Source organism: Pyrus communis, chromosome 1 (assembly GCF_963583255.1).
Source record: "Pyrus communis chromosome 1, drPyrComm1.1, whole genome shotgun sequence".
NCBI lineage: Eukaryota > Viridiplantae > Streptophyta > Magnoliopsida > Rosales > Rosaceae > Pyrus > Pyrus communis.
Window position 1 is genome coordinate 7,988,005 of NC_084803.1, and position 20,281 is coordinate 8,008,285.

The 20,281-nt window shown below is 38.7% G+C and overlaps 4 protein-coding genes across 5 annotated transcripts; 1 reads left to right on the top strand and 3 right to left on the bottom strand.

Moving 5' to 3' along the window:
- Nucleotides 1–16: 16 nt before the first annotated feature.
- On the bottom strand, nt 17–2,992 carry LOC137739110 (uncharacterized). The gene is made up of 8 exons (XM_068478606.1): nt 2,809–2,992; nt 2,504–2,588; nt 2,301–2,369; nt 1,995–2,107; nt 1,648–1,759; nt 1,403–1,546; nt 796–970; nt 17–303 (listed from the first exon to the last, which is right to left on the bottom strand). The coding sequence occupies exons 1-8, from the start codon at nt 2,858–2,860 to the stop codon at nt 178–180; spliced, it is 876 nt and encodes a 291-aa protein (XP_068334707.1). The 5' UTR covers nt 2,861–2,992; the 3' UTR covers nt 17–177.
- Nucleotides 2,993–3,521: 529 nt separating this feature from the next.
- On the bottom strand, nt 3,522–7,695 carry LOC137736049 (protein PHOX1). The gene is made up of 4 exons (XM_068475394.1): nt 7,453–7,695; nt 5,163–7,182; nt 4,839–5,079; nt 3,522–4,186 (listed from the first exon to the last, which is right to left on the bottom strand). Exons 2-3 carry the CDS (start codon nt 7,171–7,173, stop codon nt 4,931–4,933), a joined length of 2,160 nt encoding a protein of 719 aa, XP_068331495.1. The 5' UTR covers nt 7,174–7,182; nt 7,453–7,695; the 3' UTR covers nt 3,522–4,186; nt 4,839–4,930.
- Nucleotides 7,696–8,580: 885 nt separating this feature from the next.
- On the bottom strand, nt 8,581–11,939 carry LOC137743164 (calcium uptake protein, mitochondrial-like). Its single transcript, XM_068483060.1, has 7 exons — nt 11,499–11,939; nt 11,327–11,394; nt 10,569–10,792; nt 10,401–10,484; nt 10,088–10,301; nt 9,321–9,617; nt 8,581–9,214 (listed from the first exon to the last, which is right to left on the bottom strand). Exons 1-7 carry the CDS (start codon nt 11,860–11,862, stop codon nt 9,047–9,049), a joined length of 1,419 nt encoding a protein of 472 aa, XP_068339161.1. The 5' UTR covers nt 11,863–11,939; the 3' UTR covers nt 8,581–9,046.
- A 2,130-nt stretch (nt 11,940–14,069) lies between these two features.
- On the top strand, nt 14,070–16,660 carry LOC137716211 (mitochondrial inner membrane protease ATP23-like). Of its 2 annotated transcripts, XM_068455637.1 has the most exons (6): nt 14,070–14,576; nt 14,700–14,842; nt 15,059–15,180; nt 15,509–15,646; nt 15,760–15,843; nt 16,254–16,660. In XM_068455637.1, exons 2-6 carry the CDS (start codon nt 14,734–14,736, stop codon nt 16,386–16,388), a joined length of 588 nt encoding a protein of 195 aa, XP_068311738.1. In that variant the 5' UTR covers nt 14,070–14,576; nt 14,700–14,733; the 3' UTR covers nt 16,389–16,660. The 2 variants fall into 2 exon arrangements, with proteins under 2 accessions (XP_068311738.1, XP_068311730.1); XM_068455629.1 differs by having other exon boundaries at nt 14,070–14,842.
- Nucleotides 16,661–20,281: the final 3,621 nt, after the last annotated feature.

Below are 20,281 nucleotides of genomic sequence, written 5' to 3' on the forward strand. Positions count from 1 at the left end.
CCGATCCAATACTAAATATAAGAAATCAGCGAGGGCAATCCATTACTAGTATCAATCTACATGCAGGGGCACGCGAACCCGATGATTGTTCGTGAATGCATATTTACTTTAAGTTGAACATTAAAATGAATTCGATGAAAATCAAATTGCTGAATGTCTTAAAGGATAGTACATCTTTTAAGCATCTACCTTTGCTGCCGCAGATGCATAACTTACGCTGCTGTCCCTCGTAGTTTTGCACTGACTTGACTGCTCGTATCGGAGAAAATTGATCTTTATCTTTGTTGAGCAATTCCTCAGCATCTGAATACATTGAGAAATATAGTCCAAGAAGTTATGAGCAATGATCAATGAAGAAACATTTTGTAGTCTAGGAAAACTAAGCACAATTCTTGAAAAAAAATGGAATCTCCCTAACATTTTCCCTCTCAACATGATTTTGGTGACTTCAGTGTGTCAATATCGAATAGGTAAGTGCTAAACATAACGGGGATATCTTTAGGTTGCTTTCGTTACAGTATTGTACAATTTGATTACCGAGTTCCTAGCATACCTTTTATTTGTCCCCAGACAAAATGGTATAAGGGTCAACGAAACAGGAACGACACTGGTACTTTTTCATGATAGGCATAGCTTTTCAAGCTGAAAACAGCAATATAATCCTAAAACAGGTTTTACCCTGTTTCATTTGGGGTGCCATATTCTTGTATTGGTTAATGTCCTTTGCCAAATTTGAGGGAATCTATTTGAACTTGTTCCTCTTCAGACATTAGAGGGAATACTTGAGGCACTTACATGTAGAAAAACACTAATTGGGTGGCGCCCGCAAATGGTGTTATCAAACTCCGAAAGATACTGTTTGAACGCATCTGGATTTCCAGTTTCTATTATTTCCATTCCCATCCTGTCCAAAGCCTCAATGGATTTGTGTATGGCCCCGTGTTTCTTGTCATAGTGCATGTAATTGAACCTGAGAGAGAATAACAAGATTAGGCACGGTAAACAAGTAACAGTCTGGCTTCAATTATATGTGCACAAAGCATGGCAAGAGAAGAAAATTAGCAAAACAATCAAATATCATGTAACAAAACTAAGGATACCATGACATAGCATCCATGAAGAAACATTTAAATTGAAACCAAGCACTTCTTTATTTTCCTTAGAACAAAGACAAAACAAAATATAAGCTCTAAAAGTCTCCCTAACTGTCCTACTGTAACAAGCCGGGGTGTGTGTGCGTGTGTGTGTGAGAGAGAGAGAGAGGTGCTTAATGCATATTGCAGAAGATGCATGTCTGCATGCATGAGTGTAGATATGCACTGACATCTTGGACAAAAGTAGCAGTCAATTTAGCTAACAATGCCAAAACTCATTCCTATATAGAACCATGAGTGGAACATACCGAGACCCCCAATGACAAAAATCTGATGACACGGAGAAGAAGTTTTGTGGATCATCCACATATTTCGCAAGGAACTGTCCATACATGGCTTCACTTTCAGCTTTAAGAGCACCAACCAATATGGGTACAACTTTAACTTGATGCCTGCATCAGTATCGTCAAAAAGTCAGCCACGCCAAAGAGGATTATAAAATAGAACTCTGCTATATGAGAACAATAAATAAAACTATAGCGAATAAACATACCCCTCAAACACTTTAGCAAGATAAGGCAAGTGCATTTCCATGCTATGTTCAGCCTCATCAACGCGAATATCCATCAGATCAAATTTTCCAGAAGCTTTAAGCTCCTCAATCACTGACAAGTGAAAACAAACTGAATTTTAGAAAACCATCACAAAAACTAACAGGAAAGTAGTAAATTCCTGTAAATGAAACATGTGATATTTTCATTGTTATGTTATTAATACGTCGGTATTGGTTAAAATGGGAAACAGAGAAATGGGCACAAACAATAGACATGATCCCTACATTTTGCGATCAGGTCATGCTGCTGCATTCACTGCTAAAGGTGTAAACAAGAATCACAGTACCTTCCAAATCAATAGGTAGGTCCCCAATGGGGGTCTTGTAAACCGTGGCCGTAGAAAGAGCACACTTTGGAGTGTAATGGTGGTGAGATGGACCGAGCAGGAACACCCGCTTACTGAAAAGGCAAGTTAGTCAGTAATCTAACAATTCGAAGACAGCTAATTTCCCATACCAATCAAGCTTTACAGGTTCGATCATGAGTCAACGCACAATTATCTGAACATAAACAGCTCATATTTTTACACTACATGATCAAAACAGTATTAGAGAGAACTAATCACAGACAAGCCGAGAAGAACACAACTTACATGTTTGTTGGGTCAATGTTGCCAAATGCATAGGCAGCGGCTCGACCCGAATAAGAATACCCTGCATGCCTGTAATCCCAGAGCCACCCACCACAATAAACGTAAATAAATAAGTTTTAGTTTTCAACTAATTAGTGCTTAAACAAAAAAAAAAAAAAAAAAAAAAAAAAAAAAAGGCAGAAACAGCAAAAATATGAACTTACGGAGCAATGACACCTCGAACATCAGGAGATTTATTGAGCCCAGATGCTCTCAGCCATCCTTCAATCTCTTCTGATAACTTCTTAGCTGAAAAATCAAAACCTTTAGATTAAAAACTGATTTTTTTCACACAAATTGATCGGATGAATTAATTTTCTCAAAAGCTCCAAATCTGATGACTTTTTAGTTTTACCGCCGACCCAAATCACTAATTCGGCTTCTTGTATTCAAGGAGGCCAAAAAAGTCAAACAGAGGGTGTTATTTTCTCAGAAAGTGAGATAGAGAGAGAGAGAGAGAGAGACTGACGATTGTCGGTGTACCAAGAACCGGCGTGCGATGCTCTTCGGACTTTCTCCATGGATGGAATTGGGGAGAATAAACGAAACCCTAATCAGGTGCAACGAATGAAGGTAAAACTGAGAGTCCGAGAGTGAGAGAGACGGACAGAAATCAGAATCTGAGATGATGTTTCTACAAGTTACCTTTCTTATGGGAGGAGACGGCTTTTGGAAGTTGGACTTTAGAGTGGGTGGGGTGACGTGTTGTTACTGAAACGAGTACTTCCGTGACGTTCCGTCTTCGTAGCACTTGGAAGTTTCTTTCTAGTATAAGACGGTGTATTATTAAATCGAAGTATTATGATGTTAAAGTTTGTTTTAAAGTGTTTTTAAAGTAGATAAAAAGTAATTTTTGTGAAATGTTTATGAAATAAATTGTAGTTAAAATACAAGTGAATTCTTAAAAAAGTGTTTACTAGTACTTTTGACACCTAAAAATATTATCTAAAATCTCTTTTAATCATTTTAAAAGCACTTTTAAGTCATTTTGAAGTTGTTCTTGTATGTTCAAGTTCTAATCATGCTCTTCGTAGTTTAAATTAATAAATCGGAAATAATAGTTATTGCTCGAACCAAAATTTCAAAACTTAAGATGTTCTAAGCCATGTTATATTACCATGTTATTCTAATTGTTCCTGGAATTTGGAGTAAAACTTTTTAAGCGACTAAATCGTTACACGATTGAGCACGTTATAAGAGAGAGAGAGATACAGTTCACAAGAGGCACAATCAAATTAGGAACAAAAATTTCTAATCTATATTTCTTATCACGTGATTGTGTAAGCCGAGGTACGATGCCGGCTACCAAAGTTGTTTTCCTGTAGATAATTCCTCAAGTAGACTGATACTAAGCATGGTTTTTCTAGTATGCACAAGAGATTACGATACACGGGAATCCTTGGCCACACGTCAAGCCTCTCGTTCCTCTGGTGCATGTCATAGACCGAAGCATAGTAAAAATCTCCGTATCTCTTGTAAAGGTAAAGGAATAAAATCTTTCACTGCTATTTTATAACAATCACAAAAGCTTACAAAGTTTACAAGAATTGCAACTTACAAACGACAAATCTGGCCGAGCAGGCTGAGTGGGTAACAAGCAAAATTATGCTACCAACTTCCCACTTTGCTTATTCTTTGAACCAACAAATCCAAACAATCATATACCCTATACCCCAATCTGTGGAAAATTACTCTTAACGACTCTTACAACAAATGAAACAAATGAGATCGATGACTTTGTGACCCGATCACCCTCACTCGAATTCAAAAACTATGCAAACTTTCTGTTTGCTCCCGTAGCAAACAAGAAGATGAACGAACAGTCCACTGACAGAAAAGAAAAAGACCTGCAATCACCAAAAGAAAAGAAACTAGAGAGATTATGTTTCATTCAATCCAGTCATACTCGTGTGATTTTGCACCGACCATGAAGATTTGAAGAATTATAAAATTATAATAAAAAACAATCACTTAATGATTGGTAAACTAAGAGCCCTTTTGATAACCATTTCATTATTAGTTTTTAGTTTTCACTTTTCGTGCTTGAGATGTGAGGAAAGTATATGGAAAAATGGAGAGATGTAAAAGGTAGTGAGAGAAAGGGGAAGACATAAGATGAATGAACAAAACAATATCTTGAAAGCTAAAACTTAAAAGCTTTTTGGTTTTAAGTTTCCATTTGCATATTTCGCTATACATGTCATTCCTACGTATTCCAATCTCTCTCTAACACAAAAATGAAAACTAAAACTAATAACGAGAAGTTATCAAACATGCCCTAAAGTACTTGACAAGCCAGACCACAACGACTGCATTTAAGTTTTATGTGTCAGGTTAAAAACATGTCTTTGGTTAAAGAATGGCTTTTCAACATATTTTGCACTCTCTAAAATCCATATCAATCCCATCAGAATTCAGCTATTCAAACTGTAATCAAATCAATATTTTAGGTGTAACAAAGACAATTTTGACATGCTTTAATTCGTAAGGACAAGTTACCTGTGCAACCACGCAATCTGCAAAAGTTGAACTGAGGCAACCTGAGGCATTTGTGCAAAACCTCGAAAGGATACCAACTATAAACAAAAATTTCAAGCATGCTCCAAGATAGAATGAAGTTTTGGAACTTGCCGACGCAACAATGGCTCAAGCCGGAAAGAGGGAACACCAAATTGCCACCTTTTAGCATCATACATTTCATTCCATGCCTGTATTATCTCATCAATTTTGAACCCTAAACCTGCATTTGAATGAAGGTCTCAAATTCGAACAGCTCTAAATTCTAAAAGCCGAAAAAAATTTGCATTAACATGCGGTACTTACCTTCCAATGCAGTTTCATTGGAACAGTGGTTCTTTATCATCACGGCAATATCTGTTGGAGAAGCTCCACAAAGTTCAAACTTTTCAACAGAAACTTCTAAACATTCCTCCCAAGTAGGTAGCCCTAACTTATATTCCACAACGGAACGCTCGTACAGCAAGGTTCCCCACAAGAGGTATGTCTGTGACTTCATATTTGCAGCATGCTCTGCAGCTTCATCAGCAGATACCTCTTGAATTAGGCCATCCAAACCCAATTTCTGCAATTGGGTGTTATATTTTTCTTCTTTGGACAGTCCATTTAGACGCCGCTCTTCCATCTCCTCCCACATCAGCATGCCCCTGTCCATGCTGTCCTCAGCCTTGTTATAAAGCTGAAGCACCTCCGAAGAAGGCCCTGTTTCTAGCTCATTCTTGCTTCCAATAGCATAGTACCAACAAAGCTTTGCTTGGTCAAACTGTTGTTGCCCCAGAGCAAGATAACCTTCATAAAAGTCGGGTTTTATTTTCACAGCCTCTTCGTACCTACCCTCTGCCTTCTTATACTCTTTCTTTGCCCAGTCATAGCCAGCCTTGATCAGTTCAGTAATGGTTTCCCTTGAAGCATTTTCAGGAAAGGAAACTCGTTTCCTTGCCCTAGACATGTGGACATTTCCCCAATTAAACAATGCCAAAGCCGCCATTTCTTGGAACTTATCTGCAGCAATGTCAAAAAGTTCTTGAGCATCCTCAAGTGTTACAGTGTCCTCCATTGCCTCTGAGTATAGCTTCACACCAAGCTCATGAAGATCCAAATACGAATCAGAATCGAACCCAACATGGTTCTTGAACAATCGTGCAAACTGGATAACCCAATCCTCAACAGAAGTAGACCTTTTTTCCACTACCCTATCGTTTTCAGTATCCCCATTCTCTACAACATTACTTGGTTTTTTGTCTTCCATACTCACCTCCCCATCACTCAATCCCTCGTAAATTGGTTCTTGATCAGGACTGACTTCTGATATGAATAATCTAAGTGAGCCCTGCATATCACAGGAAGATTCAGCTATCCTCAACTCATCGGTGGTAGTGATTGTAACCAAATCACCCTCTTGATCTCTATACTTAACAAGAACACCCTTCAAGCCAGGAAATCGATCCCTAACAATCTCCCTTGCCAACCCCATGCTACAATTCGCTGGCAGTTGTGCCCACCTTATATCCTCTCCAAACACCAGCTTCACTGGCCTTGCAACTACTTTTTCTTCCTCCACATGTTTTGTAACCAGTTTCTCTTCCTCAACGTGCTTCGTAACCACTTTATCTTCCTCAACAGCCTTTGTAACCACTTCTTTATCCTTATCAGCACTCACCTTCTCTTCCACAACGACCTTATCCTCCATCTTCTGCTCAACTTTCTTACCCTTCTTCTTCAACTTCTCTTTCACCACCTTACGAAAACGAGCAGCAGCAGGCTTCTGTACATTAGCAATACCAATCTCTTTCTCATCATAAACAATACCCTTTTCATTCATCACCCTCTTCACACTCGCCAAAATCTCCAACGCACTTAGATTATTCGGTTCCATACTCAGCACAGCATTAACATCTCTCAATGCCAAATCCAACCTATTCAAAGCCTCATAACAATATGCTCTTTTTAACAGTGCTTTACTGTACTTCGGCGATACCTCTAACGCTAAATTACATTCGTTGATAGCTCGAGGATATTCCCCAATACCCATTTGTATATAACATGCTGCCATACTGCTATGCAGATGAGCAACTTCAAAATGATTCTGTGGAAGGAGTTTGAGGGCTTTTTCATACTTCAACATCGCACCTTCGTGATCGTGCTTCTGATAGAGCTTGTTACCTTCTTCTTTGAGTTCATAGGACATGTTGATGAAGATTGCAGTGTCTTCATCAAAGGCTTTTGAGTTTCGATCCGAGGACTTGCTGTGCTTACTGCCAGCATTCCCTGGCTTTTGAACCTCATGATCTTTCTTCTTCCCAATTGGCTTTCCCATTTGATATTCCTATAACAATTCACACACCCAAAAAACCAAGGAACATACAAAAATCAATCAATTGTATCTGGTAAAACCCAATTCAAATTCATGCATGATGGTGACCAAAAACAACTGTAACAAATTAACAGACAAAAAAATAAAATTACCCAAAAATTGAAGCTAAAGTAATTTGTACACACAAATTTTCAATCAAAATTCCAGAGATTAAACACCGAGACCCCAAATTTTAATTCCAGAAATTAACCACAAAAAATAGGGAAAAAATTTCTCACCAACCTGGTTGCTGTTCTAAGAGCTCCGAACCAGCAATTGGTGGATGCTAATCCAGAGAGAAAGAAAAACCCAAATCAGAATTTGATTGAATTTTAATGACTGGGGTATTGGAATTGTTGGGAGAGAAACAGAGTGGATATCGGTGGCTGCACAAGAAAATGCAAATGGAATGACGCTTCATTCCCCCCTGGAAAGGGAATTTCCCTCTCCCTAGGGTTTCCCCAAGCAAAGTCCACGTTCCAAAGTGGCCAGGTCAACCTTCCAAAGTGGCATGGTCGTTCCCACCGTCCAGGAGCGCGCGTGTCCTTAACCGCCGTATTTCGTTTGCCCCGCCACCACTTGTTTTTTGGTTTTTTCCGCGCCATATCGATGAACAACCTTTTGTTTGTATATGCTAAACGCTACTACCGAGTATCGAACATCCCAATTGCAGCAACAAATAGAGAAACGATCCGATTTATTATTGTGTACACAACGTCAATTATTTTATGAATAACTATGCGGTGATCAACGGTCCAAGCACTCGAGTGATCATTGTTTTAAACAACATCAACCATTTTTACATTACTTATGTATAAAGTCGTTACTAAATCAGTAAATTCAAGTAAGAAAATCGTCGAAATCCACAATTTTCTTTTTACTCCTACAACAATTTTCTAACTTTATTGGTTTGTAGCATTGTCTTGATGGACCTTGTTTTCATAGCAGATGTCATCCTCATGATGATTGTGTGTTTGGTAGATTTGCTATTACAAATATTATGTGGGATGTGAAGTGCAGTGATGATTGAGATAAGCTGGCGGCTGGTGTGATGGTGCTGGCATATATATCAGTGGGGATGCTCGAATAATGCAGGTAATAACGGTGGCAATGTTGACCTACACGTATTGGCAGCTCACATGTAGGAGGGGTTCTTGCGTGCGGCAGCCGGTAGAGGGCATCAGACTCACCCGACCGGGACCAACCTGGGGTCACCGGGACCAAATACAGACCGTCCCGCTGTTTTTGTGAGCCTGCCGCATGGCTTATGAGGTTCGGACTGCCGGACGCAAAAATTTCTCCACATTTTCCAACATGAGTTTAGTTTATGAATCACTCTGATTCCACGGGGTGTAATAATTGGTTTAAACGAAACACAACGTTCATAGCTTATTAAAAAAAGAAACAAGACGACATTAACAGAAGCAATCTGTGAATCGTAACAATGATTCACATCTTTTCAGTTTCTTTTGTGCAATAGCTAGAAACATAACAAAGCATTTTCTCTAAATACGCATTCCACATAATGGAACTTCAGACTTTTACATTAAACGTAGGCCAGAGTTTCGGAAATAACTTACGCATCACATGTTGTACGCTCCTCCTCTCTTTATTTCTCTTGGCACGTGATTAGAGAGATAGAGGTGTGTACGACATGTGAGACACAAGTTTCTATCAAAGGAGCACTACAACAGTTGACTGTAGTTGCCGTTAGAGCTACAATTTAATCTTAGCAACTTACAGGTTAAGCTTTACGAATTTACAAGAGGACTGAGCCCCCTTGAACTATCAAACCGGTATCATCCTAACGTCAACCGACAGGTCCAAGTAGCCAGGTTTAAGAGTCATGAATCATGATTCCCGTCTCCACGGGTTGAGCAATGTCCCTTCCCCGCTGCTGTAAAACTCTAACAAACTCATCCAAGCTTAAATTTCCATCTTGGTTGAAATCAAACAATTGGAAGACGATTTCCACCACGTTATCAGTGAGAGATACGCCACAAACCTGATATTGTACACATCATTCAATTAACATTATTACGATAAATAATTTGGATACCACAATCTGTTGCTATGGAGATCAAAGAAATAAACAAATATCAGCATCATACATGAGAAGCAGCACGTTGGAAATCCTCTCGTGTTAGCATCCCATTGGCTTTGCCATAGCTGAAAAGAGCCAAAGAAAAAGGCTGCAATTTTTTACGAAGCTCGGCAAAATTTTTGAATTCCTCAAATGTGATGCGCACGTCTCTAAGATGTGGTTTATTGCTCAATTCCTCAACCCGATCAAGCAAATTGCTTAGATGACTCATATCGGCAGAAGCAACCATGGACAAAGCAAAGTCCTTTGCCAATATGGTTCCTCGTAATTTATAGTCATAGTGGGAAAACTCCAACTTCACCATCTACAAATGCATCAAAGTGTGCAAATAAGAACAAATTTCTGGGGGAAAAAATGCACTCCAAGCGTTCCATAATCAAAGCATGGCAGGTAGCATCATCAACCAAATGGGTATGAAGACAAAGTAAGTTCCGAAAATCTCGTACTGTTGTAATATAAGGTCAGGCTGAAAAATCAAACCAAAAAACCTAGACTGGAAGAATTCTACGTATATTCTTCTAGATGTATATTAGTCCTTACAAATATAATTTGGGTGCTTCTATTTAGTCCCCATAATTTACTCAGTAAGCCCCCCTTTCTTTTCATAAATTGTTCTACATAAATTTGGAAAAACAAATGCACACCAGAAAACGTATATTAGGTATTTCATGTCTGAGTATAATACCAATTTTATGCAATAAAAGCGATCTAGGAAAATTTAACATAAATCAAACATTCTAAAATTCAAGGGAATGAAAAGGATTGGGAACTTACTTCATCCTGTAAATCTCTCAAAAATTTGACAAATTTATCAAGTTGGAGGGAATCCTTCCCATCTTTGCCAAAAAAGTACTCCACAAGCCCTCCATCTTCTACGGAACCATGGACTTTTAGCCCAGGTCGAAGTCCCTCCCTGTGGTAAGCACCCTGTCTATTGCAGGCTCGCATCAAACCCATCACTTTCTTGAACTCTTCCTTATCAATTTGTCTATGTATCGATATAAAGAGTCAAATCAGATTCACAACCATGGTGGAAACACGGAAGAACAATTAGGAAACTTAGCTTGAAATTTGTACGAGTACTAACCCACTATCATCGAGGTCAAACATTTTAAAAGCGACACAGAAACTTGATTCTGGGATGCTGAGTAGTGTTACAAAGAAAATATACCTGTGACAAAGAACATTGTTAGAGGGGGAAAAGATCCAACATCCGCTTACTTCATGAGCCATAACCCGTAAAAGTAGAACTCACTCTTTAAAAGAAATATGCCCGTCATTGTTTACATCAAAAAGCATGAAAAATTCAGAAGGAGAACAGCGCAAATCACCAGGATTCCTTTCCCCTTTCAAATATCCATCTCTAACAAGGTTTGACTCAGATGGAGGGAAGACGGGCACAATTGCCCTCATAAGATCTCCCGGTGTCATAAGTAACTCTCCATCTGCAGTACTAGAGGATGCAAAGTACTCAAAAACCTTCATGTAAAACAACAGAGCCATCGGTCAACAGGAAGTTATATCATTAGATAATTCTCCTTAAGAAAAGTTTAACTCGAGTTTTCAAGCGCATAATTGTTCCAAGGAGAAGGAGAACAGATTTAAAAAAACGGAGAGACAGATAGATGCACGTACTGGATAAATAAAACTAAAAGTGACAATAATTAAGATGGCCATCGTACAGCCTAAACAACAATTAGTAAAACAACATGAAAAGGTACAATACTTAACAGTAGCGAGATCTAACATACAATGGACAGAAACAACTAGCGTGCGTCGAATTCAGTATTAGAGGAATGTGTTTAGGAATCGTGACATCTATGCCGTCGGGCATTGTCAACTAAACTTCTATTTTTGTTTTCACCTAGTTCTCGAAACTCCTTTCGATGTCATCAATTATTTCCTAGGCTTAATATGCAATGATAAAAATTCCAAATTAGACTATATAAACAATGAGTTAACAGATAATCTGAAATTAATTAGGTTCTCGTATCTTATTAATATGGTGAGTACCTTCTCCGGCGGACTCCACAACCTCATGCGCTTCTCGTAGTTGAAGAAAATTTTTCTCCTATAAGCATCTGCAAGACCCAATTAACAAAATTAAATCAAAAAATTAAAAAAAAAAAACAAACAAACAAAAAAAATTGAAATGTTCAAAGTAATCAGAAGCCACTTCACTTGCCTCCGAAGAGAAAGCCAGGGCCAATTTCCGGCAAAGACAACTTCCGTAAAAAGGACCGTGACGGCCGATCCTCCACGGCCAGTCCCGACTCCGCCGTCGACCAGTCAGCGAACGATGACGTTTTGAATAAATCGGAATCGGGGGAAGACCAGTACAGAAGACCTACTCCCGAGCCCACCGCGAAGCCCGAGATCCATTTGAGGAACGAGCCATGGAAGGGATTTTGGGGAGGGTTTGACTCGAAGTTCGACGCGGCGATCAGAGAGAGAGGCGACGACGGTTGTGGTGAGGCGGACAGGTGGCGGACTGGGAGGCGTTTGTGAATGGACGGTGTGGATCGAATTAGGGATCGTAAGCGGGACATGGGAAAATTTTGCGCAAAATGTTGCAGAGATAGGTAAGGATGGAGACGACGACGTTGTGAAAGTTGGAGAAGGAAATGATGATAAGGGAATCTGGGCCGTCGGATTTGTAGAAAAAAGAAAAAAAAAACAGGGGGCGGGAGCGCGCGCACATGGTATGTATGTTGGGTCGGTGAATATATTATGGGCCTGTAAAGGCCCAAAAATGATTGAACATGGCCCAATATGTTCCTTTTTTTTTTTTGAACTTTAACGAAAAGCTCTCGATATTGTTCATTTTAACGAAAAACCACATTTTTACACTAAAAGTCAATCATGGTACTATTCACTTTACCTTTTATTTTGTTCTTATCATTAAAACTCAAAGTTTTAAAACCATTTCATTTTTTTTTTTTTTTGGGTGAATAGCCCAAATTTAGAAAATTAGACGTAAAATGATAAACTCTTCTATTAAAGTTTACTATGGTTAAATTTATTTTTTTGAGATATTTGAGAAAACTAAATATTGAAATATAATCTTCAACAATAATAGATTTTTGATGATCATAAAACAGCTTAAATATTACTAGCGTCCAAAACCGGCTCAAATTGTATGCAAGTGGTGTCAATGCACACTGTTCTCGTATTTTGCTAGCCCAAAATATTTGTTTTCATGTATATATAATATATATACTGTTATGTGCAAAATATTACAAAGCTAAAGGTCATGTGCTTCCTAATTTTCACGAGGGTAATGGGTTCGAACCCCATACTTGGCAAAGCATAGAGGCAAAGCATAGTTTATTGTTACCTGATGTTCTGCATTGATATGGGTGGTAACTCCAAAATCTCTTGGGGAATCGAAAACATGTACCTCACAAAAATAAGATGCATCATTTCTTTTGCCATACAAAAATAAGATATACCACTTTGTTGTTCAAATATTATTCCCAACCCTCAATTAGAATGGATTAGTTTGGTCCAACACTATTTTTTCCTCCCTAGTTCCATTTATTTCTATTCTCAGTCATCTCTTATCATATCATATTTCACACATAGTGTGTGTATGTTATTATAGATTCTTTCTAACTTCATAGGACGATTAAGTCAAAAGCCACGCTAACTACGTGTCGTGTTTATGTCAATTTAATTTCCACTTGTTTATCTCGTTTTATTCAAGTGTGTGTATATGTATATGTATATATATATATATATATATTTTTAAGGAAAAGAAAAAGACTAATGTATAGTTGATTGATAGAATATTAAGTAGGATGTTGTTTTTTCTTTTTCTACTTATCAAGTCGAGTGAAACTGAACTCAAAACATTGAATGTCAAAACATAATTTTGACTAATCGAACTACAAGTCTCTTATATTTCACAGTCCATGCAAACTTATAAATTATCTCATATTTATAAACAAAATTATGTTGATCTAACGATTTAGACAATTTTCGTGAACTTAAAGCCCATATATTTAGCGTGGGGTGAGGTACACGTCCACCTGACCTCAAGAGAGTGACCCCGCATGCGTTGATGAAAAAAAAAAAAAACATATTATTACCCTTCATTTCCTTGTTCTTCTGCACACACACAAGCAATTCGCTGTAAACATAGAACAAGGAAAGAAGGAATAGTGGACATGGACCTCCCAACAACCACCTCAAATTAAAGTTCAAACTTTAGAGATGCTTTTCCAAATGTCGGTCAGCTTTCCATCATACAATTTATGGTCCACTAACTCAATTCCATCCAGCTTAACCATGGTCCGTAGTTGATAATGAATTTCAGGTACGTATTTTTTACGGTACGTTCTGAGTTCAATTTTTATAGCTCATGAATTGCACAATAGTAGTTAGAAAAAGCTGAAACGTCTCTGTAAATATTTCCGGTTTGATTTCAAAATTCAGTTCCATAAGTGTTATTTTTCAAAATTCTCCAAAGTCCCACAAATTTTTTTTTTTTTTTTATTTGTAGTAACTAATCTCCCACGAAAATTATTAGTCAATACCTTCACACCTGCACTAAACCACGAAAGCTAAAAGGAACAAAAGTTAGAAAAAATAAATTAACAGGAATAATTAGAGAAAAATAAATAGGAATTGTTATTGGTACTTCAAAATTCTCATTCTACACTCTAAATTTTATATATTTAGAAAGAAAAATACATATAAAAAATATAAAATAAGATTTTTAGAATGTCAATAACTCTTCTCAAAATAAACTAAGGAATAAATAATCAAATATTTCAAAAGAATATAGCTTGAACGGAAACAAACGCAACCTGTAAGCCAAAAGACGGACTGAACTGACGCACACGAGGAGAACAACGCACTGAACGGAACGGTGACGGACGGAGACGGCAAACATAACGGAACACCCCAAACTCGGCAAACACATGGATTCAACTCAACTGCCGTGTCACTAATGGATTGAACTGCTAGCTTCATAACTCGTCCGAGTTGGTTGAGCCGACTCATCTGGGCCATCGGAAGGATCTGGTCGGATCAGATTAGTTGCCGCCGCGATGTGCGGCTCCGAGTTCGACTCGCCGGGTTCAAAGATCGGAAAAAGAGAGAAATGGCCGAAAATAACCAACATGTGTCTGTTGTGTCACTCTGTAAAACAAAAATCAAAGAGATCGATGTGAATCGTAACTCGCCGCTAGTCGTGGGCGGTGGACATGACGGAGAGCCAGCTCGGCAGTGGTTGAATCCCAGCTCTCCGCCGCTGCTGGTGAGCGCAATGTCTAACGCGGTGAACGTGGGCCAGATAAACCCACAAGCCCAGGACCCAAACCTTTTATTCAAATCCAAACCGGATGACCCGACTAACACCTTCTCTTTGCTCCTCTGCCAGATAGAAACAATTTTAAACTCAATTCACACAATCAATGGCGGCTGAATCCGGACCGGAACCCGGATCCACAAGCTTCTCCTCCGCCGTCAACGGCGGCAAGAAGTTGGAGGAATGCCAAACCATGATCCAAAGGAGCCTCCGGAGTACGCTCCTACTTTCCCTCGCCTTTTATTTTCCTTCAAACAAATTAATTTCATGAATTCTAATGTCTGCTCAGGGTTTAGGGTTTTAGGTCTTCCAGGGTTTATCTTTGATTTCGGTTTGTTATCTGCAACCAAACATGCTGTCCCTGTCGGTTATTGAATTTGATTTGATATGTCGGTTATTGAATTTGATTTGATCTGTTTCCTCTTCGACAGCTCCTATGGTGAAATTTCTGTTGAAGCATTTGGAGCAGTCTGGGTGTGGGATTGGGGACAGGTTCATCAAGGCCATTAATTGCAATAAGCAGATTGCTGGCGGTTATATTCGCGGCGAAGGGGTACAATTCAATCGCTATTTCTCTTCGTTTCTATTTGTTTACTTGAAAAGCTCTGATTACAGATTTCAGCAAACTTCATTTTGCAATTGGAATTTAGCAAATGCAATAGAATCTGCACATTACTACTTCGAATGAACATTGTGTTTCGAAAGTTTCAATCTTCGAGTGAACTGAGTGGCGGAACATAGTTTCTTGCCATTCAGTTATCTCGGTCAATTGATTCTTTGTAGAAGAATTCTGTTACAGTTCGGAATAGTAAATGTTTGCGGGATGAGCTTGTTCTGAATCTGATATATTTATCTGTTCTCTATGTCTGCATTTGTACTAGATACTGGTGTGTAGTAACCACATGACAATGCAAGACGATGTCAACCAAGTAGTGATACACGAGTTAATTCACGCTTTTGACGATTGTCGTGCTAAAAACTTGGACTGGGCTAATTGTGCTCATCATGCTTGCAGTGAGGTGTGCGTTGATATAGCAACTGAATCTTTTTCTTGTACTGGACAGTGTAATCTTCAAACCTCAAGTTTATTTATTTTTTTCACAAGTATTTACATACCGTCATTCTGGAACAGATTCGTGCTGCCCATCTAAGTGGTGACTGCCACTATAAAAGGGAATTGTTGCGGGGTTTTGTAAAGATTCGAGGTCATGAACAAGTGAGTTATTTTGGCTTCAATTTAAATAAAAATTAAAGATATACTCTTCTGGATACTTGCTTTGCATACAAAGCGAACTAGTCTTTTACCTTAATTTGATTTGGAAAGATGAATGCCAAAGACCTACGGTTGTAGGAAGGGGGAAACAGCCCTTTTCATATATAACAAAGTTTGGATTTATACCGAATGCAAAGTCATTTGATTTCTCTTGTTCTTTGATTGTCTCACTGTCAAGTAAAAAATAGGGGTTTTAATGAATCGTGGTAATTGGTTGAAATAAACTGGAGATGGAGAAAATCTCCCATATTCTTAGCTGTTCTTCAATTGCCTTAAGTATTATCATATGCTCTAGTTTATTGTTTGTAGGCTAACTGTATCTTTTCATTGGATTCTTGATTTGACATTTGCAGGATTGTGTGAGACGAAGAGTTATGAAATCAGTCATTTGTAATCCGCATTGCTCAGAAGCAGCTGCAAAGGACGCCATGGAAGCTGTTTGGGATGTTTGTTACAATGATACCCAGCCCTTTGACAGAGCTCCTTAAGAAACAGTACTAGGTATTTGCCTGATCGCAACCCAACTGTCAACTCCATGTTTTTCAAAATTTGAATTTGGCATTGCCGGAGACTGCCCATTAAGAGAAACAGGGTTGTTCCCTTATTATTATTTTTTTGGTTGCATAAGATATATTCAATTAAAAAATCATTTTCTTCCTTTACATGGCTGTATGAGGAAAGTTTACTGTATCAGATTTGTCATACAAATTGTACACCGATAACAGTTGTTTTTTGTGCTTACATTTCAAAATAATGCCAACTTATCGTGTTTATTTTTCCTTCAAATTTGACGAACTACGTGTTGGGCTTTGTAGAAGAGAGTTTCTATCAGAAAAATACAATGTTCATCAAAAACGATCCCTGCAGTTTTTTTATGTGTATGGTCAGGCCAACAAAACGACTATGTAATTTATTGGTTCTACTAAGTAATAACTAGATGAGCCTATTCTGCAGACCCCATAATGTTAGAGGCTATTACTCACAGTTCGGGATCTCGGACCATATGGTGATCACATGGATATCCCTTTTTCTTTCTGGATTTTGATTCTAATTAGATTTAGAGGGAGCCTTGGCCGAGGCTTGGGGTGTTCGAGCCTTGATGGGCTTCTTGAAGCTGGAGGGCGAAGGAGAGGGACTAGTCGCAGACTTGGGGGATGCAGCTGGACTGGTGGACTAATTTCCGGAAGCTGATGAGTCACTCTTGGATGATGTGAACCGGCTGACGCCGATTGGGTCGTTGATGATGATGCAGACTTAGGTGAAGAAGATGGAGAGGACGGTGGAGACTTGGTGGATGGCGCTGGAGCGGAGGACGGTGATTTAGTGTCACCTGAGCGACTTCCAAGCTCTCCAGTGCGGGAGGGTAAACTAATAGCTCTTCAATGCGAAAGGGTAAATTAATAGCTCTCCAGTGCGAAAGGGTAAACTAATAGCTCTCCAGTGCGAGAGGGTAAACTATTAGCTCTCCAGTGCAAGAGGGTAAATTAATTCCCCGACACCCATATGGGTAAACTCTCTAGTGCGAGAAGGTAAACCAATTGTTCTCCAGTGCTATAGGGTAAACTAATTCCTCGACACCCATCTGGGTAAGCTTTCCAGTGCAAGAAGGCCACATAGCTCAAAAGATCGAATGCTTGAAAACCAACTAGGCAGTGAATAGTCATGGGGCAGCAGCCACTTTGCACTCAACAGTTCACTTATTCGACTGCTCATCTGCAGCAGCTGAGAAATCAAACTCAAGCAGTGTCCTTATTTTCGGCAAGCAGCCCATGCCACGGCCAGCCGACGTGCCGCATCACCCCAACGGCTGCCCCGCGGCAACATCACCCAAGAAGAAGATAAGGAGAATTAAGTTTTCTTACATTGATGCGGCACGAAGAAGACAAAGAAATCAATGGAAGACGGTTTTTTGCACGGGCAAGCAAAGAAGAATGCTAGGAGAGGGGGAACAAATATCCTCTAGTTTTCTCTCTTTCTTGTAGGGATAAATAATTGCCCTCTGAAGTTGATTTAATCCCCTACTTAAGGCAGGCTTAAATAGGCTTTGGAGGTGATTTATTTCCCTTTCCTAGAAAAATCTAATTCCAAGTCCACTTGAGAATTCGCATCAAGGCTAGATATCTCAACACCTACTGCCCTTTCCTGCGAGCAGCCCAACAGGTGTGGGGGAATTTGTGGAGCCAAAAATAATCACAAGGCGACACGTGGACTTTTGGATAAAAGGACAAAATTACCCTCGAGGCACACCGGGATTCCTACGCGCGAGTAGTGGGCAATCATCCCTCAACCAAGTCAAAAGTGCCCAAAATAGGTAATAATTCAAAACATGTTTCATCCATCCTCATCAAATCCTCTACACAAGGTAACTCCCAAATCATTTCTCTTTTATTATATTAATTAGCTAATCAATTAGGAAATTATTCTATTAATTAACTAATTAATTGATTTATTATTCAATTATTCCTAATTAGCTACAAATCATGAACCTCACCCAAAATACCAACCAAGTGGCCGGTCTTCCTCCTCCTCCTAAAGGGGCCGGCCACACCCCTATAAATACTACCTCATTCTCTCCAAAACTCAATGCCAATTCTCTTGCTAAATTCTCAAAATTCTCTAAACATTTTTCCTTCAAAATTCTAATTTTGGCATCAGAGGTTCTTCGCCCAAAGCTCCCCTCCCCAATTCATCATGGGCACATGAGGCTCTTGGCCTTAACCTAAGGTGTTATTTGTTTTGTAGATGCAATTTTGTCCAAGATAAAGGAGGAAGAATTTGCATCCACACTCACAAAGAAGATTTGGCGAGAATCCTCACAAAGAGGATCCGGTGATGATCCACTCTCAACTTTTCTTAGAAGAAGTATAATTGAAAATCAAACAAGAACCTTTCGTTTATGGGACATTTGCGATCGTGTTGCTTCATTTTACTCAAAATATACATGTATTGGACACCATTTGAGAGACAGTCTCTAATGGCACCTCAAACTAGAAATGCATGGAAAATTTGAAAGATTATATGTCGACCATCATTCAAATTTAATCCTCGAGGACAATGTACTGTGAGGTGACAACCTTTGGACTTCATCAACCCAAAAATCCTTTGATTAGGTCACCTGGTCAGGTACCCCAAAATCCTTTTATTAGGTCACTTGGTAGGGTTTGGTTCTCTGCGCTTCCTTATGCGGATACGGCCCCTACCAAGTGACCTAATAAAAGGATTTTGGGGTACCTGACCAGGTGACCTAATCAAAGGATTTTTGGGTTGATGAAGTCCAAAGGTTATCTCTCTATATATATATATATATATATATATATATTTTTTTTTTTTTTTTTAACATGCAAAATATTACAAAGCTAACAAATATGATTCCCAACATCCAATTAGGATGGTGACCAATATCATAGGGTGATTCAGTCAAAAGGCATGTCAATTACATGATGTCGTGTTCATGTCAATTTAATTTTTATTATTTCACCTTGTTTTTTCAAAAAAAAGATATATATATTTATGAAAAAAAAAAAATTAATATATTACTTCGCTTTGATCTTCTTCTCAACAAGTGCAGAAAGAATAAGTGGGACAACATGTACGTAAATTGTGTGTGTTATTGTACAGTTGATTGGTAGAATATTGAACTAGGAGTTTTTTTTTTCCTTTCTTTCTTTCTTTCTTTTAGTAGTGTAAAACATATCAAGAAGAGTGAAATCGAACTCAAAATTTAGATGCTAGAAAATGATTTTGATTAGTCGAACTGCTAGTCTCTTACATCTTACGCTCGATGAAATTTAGAAATACTCTCGTATTTATAAGCGAAATTATGTTTATTCAACGGTTTAGACAATTTTGGAAGCGTGCAATCCAATGAGCAATGATTCAAAGCGTCAGCACACATCCACCTCAAACCTAGACATCAAGAGAGTGAGCCCGCATGCGTTCGATGCAAGAAAACATATCATTATCCTTCCTTTCCTTGTTCTTCAAGGACGTTGGATCGTGGATGCCACTTGCACACCAAGCAATTCTATGTAAATATGTAACAAAGAAACAAAGAACAATGGACCTCACAACAACCACCTCGAATTAAAGTTTGAACTTTGTAGATGCTTCTCCAAGCATCTCCAAAGCTCCGTCAGCTTTCCATCTACAAATTTCTGGTCCACCACCTACAGGCTCCAACTCAATTCCATCTAGCTTTTTCCTTTTTTCTTTTTCCTTCCTTTATTATTGGTCCTTTTATTTTTATTATTATTATTTTATTTTATTTTAAAATTTTCCCCATCACGGCACCTATCACGCTTGGCGCCAGATTAAACGTTAAGGAATATAAATGGGGACCAGGTCACGCTCTTTGGCTTTTACTCCCCTTCTCTTAAACCCG

Bases quoted from the DNA above. Each gene is read 5' to 3' on its own strand.
- LOC137739110 (XM_068478606.1), bottom strand. From the start codon at position 2,860: ATGGAGAAAGTCCGAAGAGCATCGCACGCCGGTTCTTGGTACACCGAC. The intron at 1,547-1,647 runs GTATGTTTATTC...ATACTGATGCAG, and splicing joins CTTGCTAAAGTGTTTGAGGG to GCATCAAGTTAAAGTTGTAC. The intron at 304-795 runs GTAAGTGCCTCA...CAATGTATTCAG, and splicing joins CAATTAGTGTTTTTCTACAT to ATGCTGAGGAATTGCTCAAC.
- LOC137736049 (XM_068475394.1), bottom strand. From the start codon at position 7,173: ATGGGAAAGCCAATTGGGAAGAAGAAAGATCATGAGGTTCAAAAGCCA. The intron at 5,080-5,162 runs GTAAGTACCGCA...ATTCAAATGCAG, and splicing joins CAATGAAACTGCATTGGAAG to GTTTAGGGTTCAAAATTGAT.
- LOC137743164 (XM_068483060.1), bottom strand. From the start codon at position 11,862: ATGTCCCGCTTACGATCCCTAATTCGATCCACACCGTCCATTCACAAA. The intron at 10,302-10,400 runs GTTAGTACTCGT...ATCGATACATAG, and splicing joins TTTGACCTCGATGATAGTGG to ACAAATTGATAAGGAAGAGT. The intron at 9,618-10,087 runs GTAAGTTCCCAA...ATGCATTTGTAG, and splicing joins TGAGAGATTTACAGGATGAA to ATGGTGAAGTTGGAGTTTTC.
- LOC137716211 (XM_068455629.1), top strand. From the start codon at position 14,734: ATGGCGGCTGAATCCGGACCGGAACCCGGATCCACAAGCTTCTCCTCC. The intron at 14,843-15,058 runs GTACGCTCCTAC...CCTCTTCGACAG, and splicing joins GATCCAAAGGAGCCTCCGGA to CTCCTATGGTGAAATTTCTG. The intron at 15,181-15,508 runs GTACAATTCAAT...CATTTGTACTAG, and splicing joins GTTATATTCGCGGCGAAGGG to ATACTGGTGTGTAGTAACCA.